Here is a 10,229-nt window from a genome sequence, read left to right as displayed (position 1 = left end):
AGATTTTAATGGTTGTGTCCACACATATGTCTCCATGTAAGTCTTTCTCTCAAGCCTATTGGATGTATTGGAAAAAATAATGTTTGTTTTTTTGTACTATCAAAAGTATTCCTAACCCTATAGTAAAAAAGTAATTTCTTTCGGAATGTATGATTAGTCATTGCAACAAGTGTCATTCATAGGAATCAAACCTTACTATTTTGGTGATCTTGGGTCTAATGAGACCTTACAAACATTAGACCAACGTCTTATTAAAAAAACATGTGTCTTCCAATCTTGATTAGAAAAAATTTGATCACAAGTAAACAGCAATTCCTTGATGATCATTGATCTCCATGAGTGGTTCAACAAATTAAAAGGCAAAAAGGAAGAAAATGTAAGAATAGCAATGAACTGTACACACTAGTGCTGAGGATATGTTTAATCCCATATCCATGCACAATAATACACCTCCTAACATCTATATCTATGGTGTAACAGCAAACATGAATATAAATCTCCCCAAAGTAACTTGTTCCTTTTCCATGTCTTTTGAAGTCAAATGTGGCAAAGCATCAAAACTCGGAAGCTCAGAGAATGCAAAAATTGCCCTTCCACTAGTGTAACTTACTATGCAATTGGTACTCTTGGCTTTGAGATCCCTAAGGCTACTTCGGTTGGTTCTTTCTGCCATTGGGTTTAGAATTTGGCTTACAACTCTTATCTGTATCTGAAGTCTCCGGCGCCTCCATCTCTATATTTTCTGCCTGACTCTTTCGGCGTCTTCTATCCTGAAATCAAATGTCAACAATTTCAACTGAGAAATGTGTCATGTTTCAAACACTTCATCAAGTGTAAATCTTATATAGAATAAGTCATGTTGAAGTGGCCTCAAAGTAGATGTTTTAGTTACATCTCGAGGAAAAAAAATTCAAAACCAGATGTAATTTCATAAAAAACAAAAAAACACCAACAGCTACACAAAGTCTACGAAGCAGTGATACGAATGATGTCGAAAACATAGGACATCCAGACACAACAATATATAGATGTAAAACGGATTAGATATGAACCAGCATGGTAACATGAAAAGAGATATTTATATACTTTCTTATGATAAAGAGACTAAACTAAAATGACTAAGAGACATCATTTCAAACTTACAATATATGCACTTTGTCTCTTTACAAAAAGAAAAAAATACCAAGCAAAATATGAATCATATCTTTGATCTTTATGTGCAATAAAAAATTAAGAAAATATTTAGTCCATCTAAGAGCCATCTCCCCCTTCTTGATCATCAACATTGAAAACGATAGCCTCTAGCTCCGGTTCGTCAAGTGATAAATCAGCAATTTGAATTCCACAATCATCAAGTAATCCAAACTCATGTCTTACTATATCCCACATTTCAGTCACCTAAAAAAATTGAAAAATTTCTAAATAGCAATGCCTCTGAAGTTGTCTATCCATTTTTACACACCTCAAGAGGGATGTTCAACATGTGTTGTGTAGGCGTCGGGGGAGAGTGTCTGACACCTCAATAAGCAGACATATTCATGCTTCCTAGCACAAAGTTAGAAACTTATTATTATCGCTATTAAGATGAGAATTAGAAGTCAAACCTCTCGAGGTACGGGATATTCCTCTGATTCAAGCATGCGGACCACTTGACTCATCGTTGGTCTTTTTTCAGAACATGGATCAACACACCTCAAAGCAGTCAAAAGGGCTCGTTTAAGGGAACTTGTTGACGGCCTGGTCTCAATGTTGGGGTCCACAACCTCTTCTGCATGCCTATTCCCTACCATCATCTTGAGCCAATCAACCAAATTTACCTACAAGAACCATCCAATGATATTAACAAAGCACAAAGGTCTAGTAAGTCCAAACTACAGCAAGAGATAAGTATTATAGAGAAAAAATAAGGTTGTTAAGTAGTCCCGGGAAATTTCTCATGTATGCAATTCTTTACATTAAAATTTGAAGGGTATTGAATGATTTCTTTACAGAATACCAATGACACACCTCAGCTGCTGGTCGGCTATAATCTACTGGATCTCTTCCAGTAATTGCTTCAAGAAGCAATACTCCAAAACTATAAACATCACTCTTCTCATTAAGTAAGCCAGAATTGGCATATTCTGGAGCCACATATCTGAAAATACAATGCAAGCAATTAAAAGGAGAATATAGTTGGGCAAATAGAGACACTTAAAATGCTACTTCAGTGAAAACATAAATGTTATGAAACCTCCTTATTTTTTTCTTGTGGTTCATCCCATTTGAATCACCAATGGGATTAATCCCGCTCAATCACAGGAGCATGATGGTTACATATCTTCCCACAAGAGTTACTTTTCATGACTAGATTAGGTACATGGCATTACCAAGGACAATTTATCTAAAAGATTAACTATTTAACTTCCATATGCAGTATAAAATGCAAAACGAGCACTAATCCCCTTGCCTTCCCAAGCAACAAATAATAAGAAGGAAAATTACTTTGAAGCATAAAACAAAGTCCAAAATATGTTTACAAAAGCTTACCCAAAAGTACCCATTACTCTAGTAGTAATATGACTTTTTCCAGCACCCAGTAGCTTAGCCAACCCAAAGTCAGATATTTTGGCATTGAAATCATCGTCAATTAGAATATTGCTTGACTTAATGTCTCGATGCACAACTTTTGGCTCAATTGCCTCATGCAAGTAAGCCAGCCTGTAAGATAATATTTAGAATAGTAAAAGGAAACTCAGCAAAAATAAAAAAAGGGAAAAAAGAAATTGAGGATATGTAGTTCATTAGTTTTTTGAGGAGTAAATGAGCGTACGCTTTAGCTGTTCCAAGGAGAATTTTAATCCGAGCATCCCAAGTAAGAAAGCCATACTGCCGCATGGCCCCATGAAGCCATTGGTCTAAATTGCCATTGTTAACATACTCATAAATCAACAACCTGAAATTAATAGGGGGTTCACTGAGGATTAAGAACCAAATTAGAAAAACCGGTACAGGGAGATTAGTATGCAAATTGAACTTGGCTGCCATTTATCAAGAAACTACATACAAAAAAAGTCTACACACCATTTACTGTGACTACACGAATTCTAATAATACAAATGTGGAGATAGTCAACTCAAAATAAATGCAGACACTCACAGTCAAACCACACAAATGCATTATGCAATTCATGATGATTCATATTTTGCTCATTCCAAAATATATAGAATAAAAATATAAGTGGAAATCTGGGTATTTATCCCAAACAAAATGAAGAGCAACCCAATATACTACCTGTGAGTGCCTTCAATGCAATAGCCCAAAAGTCTGACCAAGTTCTTGTGCCGCACATGACCAATAGCTTCAACTTCCACCCTAAATTCCTTTTCAGCTTGTCCTCTGCACAATGGGCATCAGTAGTATTAGATAAACAAGTTGCATGTGAACATCCTAATAAAACACGGAACATTGCAGACTATTTCAAAATTGAAAATATAAAGAAAGGCTGCAATGCAACTTACAGATTATTAAGGAGCTTCTTAACAGCTACAGGATTACCATTGACTAGCTGACCACGATAAACGACTCCATATCCACCTTCACCGATAATATTTTCTTTTGAAAACCTGTTTGTTGCAACTTCTAGGTCCCTTAATGTAAACCAGTGCCCCCAGCCAAGCTGAGAGAATTCAGGCAGACCGGACAAAGGGGATGGTGCGGTTATAGGATGTGAAGAAGACCTATAAAGAGACTTCTCACCGCTTTCTTCACCTGATTGAGAGCCACCAGCATCTTTCTCAACATGGACAAATGAGCCTGATCGGCTGCTATTATCCCCATTTTTTGCTTGGGTAAAAACCTTTTCAGACTCCTTGTCACTAAATGTGTCACACAGACTCATAAAAGCGCCATTTTGGGGATGATTATTTCCCGAACTTTGATCGACTCTAATCTCTTTTATATCTTCTGTAACAGATAACATTTGGCCAAGGGGAAGCATGCCCTTGACTCTTTTAGATTTCTTTCTTGATGAAAGACATATTGATACCACCACAAGAATGACTATGATGAACATCCCAACTATTAACCCTATTAACTCCCACACTTCCAACCCGAAAACAGATGTTTTCTTGGACAACCACAAATTTAGATCAGATGCCATTTTGCTGCTGCTAATATATCTGCAGAAGTCAGTGTTAAATATAAAAAAAGCAATTCAATTCATAAAACAAAGAATGTTGCAAAATAAAGCCTATGGTGATATGATTGACAAATTATGGTAATGATTCCAAGCTCTTTTACTGTGGTTTTGCAACACCATTCAGACACCGGATTTAAGAAAGAAAACCGCATATCCAGTCATACAAAATTCAAGCAAGAAATTAATTGTTTAATATCCTTTTCACATAGTAAGATACAAATTTGTTTAAAAAATTGTGCAATAAATTGGCTTAAAAGTTTTCTAAAATTTTAAATTGCAAGAGGCAATGGGGAGGAAGACCATAAATGCAAAATAAAATTGGGTTTTATATAATACTTGAAAACCAAATAAAAGAGGAATAACTGTATTCATTTTGTCCATAGGATAAATTAGGCCAAAAATATAAGTTCTAATTAGCTAGCCAAAAAAAATTAAGCCAATAAACCAATGACAAGAAAAAAGAGTCACTTGGATTTTTTAGAAACTTGGCATAGATTCAAATGAAAAAAAATACTATATGAGAAAAAGATTAAAGACGTGTTCACTCGCCCACAAGCCAAATCCTTCACAAGTCTACAGTTCCTTCTAAGAACCTGAAACAACAACATATACACTATATCTCTTACCCACCCAAAATCTTTCTCTTTGCCAAAATGTGATTTTGATTTCTGGGTTTTCTCAACTGAGCCAATGGGTCTCTATTTTCAATCTCAAAAATGTAACTTTCAGACAACTAGCACCAATGTCACTTCCTCAATACAGCAAGGCAACGACCGTGTTATGCGGGTGTTGGAGGGAATTGAAGAAACACAAGAAGCATATGAGAAAAAGGGAAATTAGGGGGTGGGTTAATAATAAGAACGAATATAATTATCAGTGGTAGGTGATAGTGAGAAGTGAAATGGACTCACATTTCATACAGAGAAAAATAAGGCATAGAAAAATGGGAAGGTTTCTTTGCTGTTTCTTCAAATTTCTTCCCTCCCTCACACCCTTCCATTTTAATCAACCTCATTCCTCTGTCTCCCCGCCCCTTTTCCATTTTAGTAATTACAAAATTAATGACATCAATGTGTTTTTCACATTGGAAATATGATTATTCTGGATGGATATAAAAGATAGGCAAAATTTGAATTCTTTTCCGACAAGCCACATGCTGTGAGAGCACTTACCAATAGTTGCTTATTAGAAAACAACCTTTGATCTTGCATTTTTTAATATGAAATAAATTCATATTATCAATAAAAGTGTGTACACTTTGTTTGGTTCACAAAGTAAAATGGAAGGAAAGAAAAAAAATAAAAAAAAAATTCACTTAAGTTTTTGAATCAAATTCACACCCACCAAAAAAAAATCCGACTGTGTTTCTAGCTCTGGCTCAAATTTTAATATAAGATTTATGTATACAAAAAGAAAAAGAACTTGAAGCCGATTTATGCTAAAACTCATCCAGTATTTGTTTATTTCCAAAAAAATATTTTATAAACTTAGTATTTCACATATTATTATGTGGAGAATACCCTAAAAAAAATTGGATGTATAAATATAAATAAAGTATCATGTATTAGAGGTTCATACAATAGATAATTTTATGCCTCCACTTCCTTTTTATTGTTTTTGTCATTCTGAAAGTTTGCTCAGACACCGACAGGTAAACAGATGCTTAAATGGTGCGTTTGACATTAAATAAATGTGTGTACTGTGTAGGAAGAACAAAAGGAGATGCCCGTTTCAAAAAAAATAATAAATTTCATTTTAATCTGATTTCTTCTTATTTTTAAGTCAGAGATCAACAACATTAATTTTATCAGAAAATATAAACCGATAGTGCGATACTCTGAGTTTTATATATTGTAATTATATTCTCAACTATTTATTAATTATCATTCAATGCTGACAATTACTGTAATGTTTAAGAAATGCTGGAGGGTAGATTTGTGGGGGAAATAAAATTAAGTTGAAAAATGTCAAATAAACAGACTGCACACCAAATTAGCCGAAAGTCCTCATTTTTGCAAATCTCCATAGCATTGAATTGCGTAATTTTCTAAATTCATTTTTATCTCTCTATTTTATGAGACATTGTTATCCCGTTCAGTAGGCTTTATAGTCAAGGAAACAGACTGAACACCAATACACCATACCTATTTTCCTGTCAAGCCCATAGTACCCCTGTTCTATAATTCTTTACCCAACTTTATTCTTGGACTGGGGAATATGCTGTGTTGAAATATTAGTTGAAAAGTAACTAGTTTAAATTTGCAAGTCTCAAACTTTGTCTACTTGACGAGTGATTAATTTTGGAAAAGAATCATATTATTATACAGAAATGATAAAAGTGTCACATCCATCTAACTCTTAATTTCTATGTGTTTTTATGTGATAATAAGTTTGAAGAGCATACAAAACTCAACTTACCTAAGCTTTTAAAAATATGTTTGATAAGTTAGTTAAATAAATTATATTGAAAATGTTTATTGAGATTAGACCATTAAAAATATGAGTAATGATTTAAAGACTCAAGCCATGAACTACTAATACCAACTTATGGAATTGGATTTTATAATTTGTTAACTTTTTGTATAAAAAATATTCTCAACAAACAAAATTATTACCTTATTTTTTTTATGAAATGAGTTGGTGAGTAACTTATGATCACTTCAATGGTGTTGCCATCAAAGACACATGTTATCCTCCATTCATCCCACATAACTTGATCACATACCTTATAAGGGATGAAAGCGATCCTGCACAATGTGATGTTAATAAAATATTATGAAAGAAGCATTATATTGTTAAAAGAGCAATATATGAATAACTGATGAGTGAATGGGAAAGCAAGTACAACATTATCAGTCAAATAAATGGGTTTGTCATGGTTGGCCAATTTTAACTCACAAGGTTACACTTTAAACTGTATATGGATCATTGATTGGTTTGAAATGTGTAAGCTTGTAATACATACACATAACAGTATGACACACAAGACATATCTTGTGATTTGCTCCTGTGGTCCTATGCTATTTCTTTAAGGTAAATTATTCTGGTTTACAACAATAACCCTTTCTAGGCTTCTATTGTTCACACTGCATTCCAAAAAATACAGAAAATTGTTGTCTTTGTTTGGGTGGATGAGGGTTCATTTAGCTACCTAATATAAATGATGCTTTCATAAAAACGCATGTGCTTTTGATATATTTAGCAAGGGACATGGCTTGCACTGGATAATTGTGTTGCTTGGAGAACAGATCTATTAGTCCATGCCTCTTTTGAACACTAATTATTTTGTTTTGGCCCCTCAAGTTGTGTTATGAATGTGATTTATACTCTGTTAATCATGCAGTTCCTCTTTTCATTATTTTAAATGGGACACCTCAAACGGGAAAATTAAAGGAGATAAATGGGGGATTATTGAATCCTCTCAAAGCACACCTTTTTATTCTATAAAGCTAATTAAAATGGGAGATTAACTACATTTGAGCATAGAGTAACTAAGAAGACTTCCAGGGTGGCCAGCAAAGGTTGAAAAGAGTTCTAGCCATATCAGTGCAGATGAATAAACAACTTCCTGGTTTAACATTTTCTATTAGTATCATTAATATTCTGTTTAGTCATCATAAATCAAGTTTAAGCATATGCTTTTTGTTGGTTGTCAGAGTCTTCTTTTTTCTATTTAGCCAGATTTACATGATTCTTTTACTTTTCAATATTGTTTGATCCCACATGTCTAAATGCATATTGGATCAGCCACGTGCGGCCCAATAAGCCAACACGCGCTGATACAAGAAGACTCATAAGGCCTAAGATTCGAACTGGCCTACAAGGTCCATGATCTGGTCGGCATGGTAGCTTACAAGGGAAGACTACCCTAGGACTGGCACACCTCACTAAATGAGTTAAGTAAATGGCTCTCTTAGCATAAGTTGGAGCATGATTTTGAGCCTCTTATATTCCACAATAATATACATACTTTAGCCCCAGGATACTATACATTGGAGAGCAACACTCTCCAAGTCAACAATTCATATAAGTGAGATCCTTTGGCTCAGTTGACATTAAATATTGAGAGAGGACAAGCGTTGTCCATGCTCGGCTCTACTGCAAGGGCTGGCACACCTCACTAATTCCTGTGCTAGAGAATAGGGAAAGCAATGCATTATTCTGATGGGCAGCTCCTCTGTAAGAAGACAAAACACAAAGCAGTGTTAACATTTATTTGATGGTGAAGAATTCTCCTTTTGTTCCTTTCATCCCCGATATGACATACAGTAGCTGACCAAACAATACCTTGTCTCAATTTTTAACATCAAAACGCAAAACATAGCGATTGTCTCAATTGGATGAGGGTGACAGGCCAATTATCAAGCCGGTTGCACACTTGTTGAAGCAGCTGTTGGGACATGTGGCAGGTATTTGCTATCCATCTTCCATATAGCATTGCCACACAGTTGCAGAAAGTAAGTCTGGGAGCGGGTTGTGGAAATGGCTAAGCCTTAAAAAATAGTGCCTCTTTCCGAAGATTTAACTTCACCAAGACTGATAATTGATATAGAGTAGAGCAATGGCATATGAGAATTCTTGAAAAGCTTCCATAAAAAATTGCACCCAAGTGGGGTGATGGATGGTTCACACAACAGAGTGGTATTAGCAATCAAAACTGGGCAAAAAGCTCAGAATGGGTTTTATTACCCAGACTTCTCCTACATACGTCATATTTCTGAAGGGGTTCAGTTGAGAATGCATTGTCTCTTTCTTTCCAGAGCTGTCTGAATCAGCTACGTGGAAGGTGTTAGTTCAGTTCGTGATTGGCCCCAGCATGGTAGTGCAGATTCAACCTCTCAGTATTGGCAACAAACAAGCACATGTAGCAGATATTTCTTCCGAAGTCCCACATAGGCGAGTTTTCAGGAAGAAGGGCTAAGTGTGAGTATAAAATAAAAGTGAGTGGGATGGAGCAACATACTTACCTGGACGGGGTCAATGGGTGATCAAGAAGGCTCATGGCCTAGGGCAGTGACCTTCATTGCACTTAGGAGGGGTGCTCTCCTAAGGTCTACCCGAGTGGTGGAGCCTACGTCATAATTTGTGGCAGTGGGGGCCAGCGTTCGCGCGGCCCCTTCCAGTTCTAGTTGAAAATTTAAAATATTGATATTATTATTTTTCATTTATTTGTTTGAAATGTTAGGTTGAAGTTCAAACATGTTTAAGAATTCTACTTGTACGCTTTTGTTATGGAAATAGCGTCTCACATAATCTATAATATGAGTATGTATTGCATTTAGTAAAATTTCTTACAAATTAGCTGCTTTTGATTATTTGTTTAGAATCTGTGTATACTAATACTTCAGGTTACATACGCAGTGGCATGCATCAGTTCGGATTATTATTACACTTCACCATTTTCCTCAAAGCCAACTCTCCTAGACAGTTCTCGATCTCTGAGAGATGGATACTCTACATATATCATTTCACCACTAATTAGACATTTTGGGAATCAATAAATCTATTATATGGAATCCAGTACATGGAATTGTATTGTCTTTGTGAGTGTAAGGTCTTCCAATGTTAGCACTATAATTTGGATGAGGAAGGGGAATGGATGATAGATAATTCAGGAGGGTGGAGGGCCCGTATGCATGGGAGAGTGTTCTATTATAGTTAACTTGTGAGAAATACCATTTCCTTTGAATAATCTGGGAAAAGGTTGCTGGGTGCAACTAGCTTCCTAGTTTGGATATTATACCACTGGTAGTTGCAACCGACCATGCAGTTGAGCCTCTAGCTCAAGGAGGAGTGTGCTAGGCTCTCAAAATCAACTCCATGGTCGGGACATGAAGTCGACCAACTTCTGCTTCTTGAAACTGTACAGGGGAGGACGAACAGTGTGCTCCCAGTTGGTAACTCCACCACTACTTGAAAATTTAGAGAATGGATCATTCAAGTATGTGATCCAAAGTTTTAATAATGTTTGTTAGGATTCCGTAGTTTCTGGTCGGAGTCTGAAAAAAATAAGTGCATTGTTGAATGACAAAGTCCCACATCTTCTGAA

General features: G+C 35.6%; 1 protein-coding gene across 4 annotated transcripts; it reads right to left on the bottom strand.

Annotated features, from left to right (window-relative positions):
• On the bottom strand, positions 297-5,275 carry LOC109329786 (probable receptor-like protein kinase At5g18500). 4 transcript variants are annotated; one of them, XM_019563608.1, is made up of 8 exons: positions 4,807-5,275; positions 3,501-4,160; positions 3,274-3,378; positions 2,813-2,935; positions 2,530-2,700; positions 2,008-2,137; positions 1,605-1,817; positions 297-770 (listed from the first exon to the last, which is right to left on the bottom strand). In XM_019563608.1, the coding sequence occupies exons 2-8, from the start codon at positions 4,139-4,141 to the stop codon at positions 648-650; spliced, it is 1,506 nt and encodes a 501-aa protein (XP_019419153.1). In that variant the 5' UTR covers positions 4,142-4,160; positions 4,807-5,275; the 3' UTR covers positions 297-647. The 4 variants fall into 4 exon arrangements, with proteins under 4 accessions (XP_019419153.1, XP_019419150.1, XP_019419151.1 ...); XM_019563605.1 differs by lacking the exon at positions 297-770 and adding an exon at positions 787-1,398; XM_019563606.1 differs by lacking the exon at positions 297-770 and adding an exon at positions 787-1,398 and having other exon boundaries at positions 3,501-4,172; positions 4,809-5,275.

The sequence above is a fragment of the Lupinus angustifolius genome, chromosome LG16 (assembly GCF_001865875.1).
Source record: "Lupinus angustifolius cultivar Tanjil chromosome LG16, LupAngTanjil_v1.0, whole genome shotgun sequence".
Classification (NCBI taxonomy): domain Eukaryota; kingdom Viridiplantae; phylum Streptophyta; class Magnoliopsida; order Fabales; family Fabaceae; genus Lupinus; species Lupinus angustifolius.
This window is presented reverse-complemented; position numbering and strand designations above follow the sequence as displayed.

What these genes read in the sequence shown, in the direction of transcription:
- LOC109329786 (XM_019563605.1), bottom strand. Translation starts at nt 4,141, where the DNA reads ATGGCATCTGATCTAAATTTGTGGTTGTCCAAGAAAACATCTGTTTTC. An exon ending in AGAGTAATGGGTACTTTTGG is followed by an intron (nt 2,138 to 2,529) that starts GTAAGCTTTTGT and finishes TTGTATTTTCAG; the next exon opens with ATATGTGGCTCCAGAATATG. An exon ending in ATAGCCGACCAGCAGCTGAG is followed by an intron (nt 1,818 to 2,007) that starts GTGTGTCATTGG and finishes TGGTTCTTGTAG; the next exon opens with GTAAATTTGGTTGATTGGCT.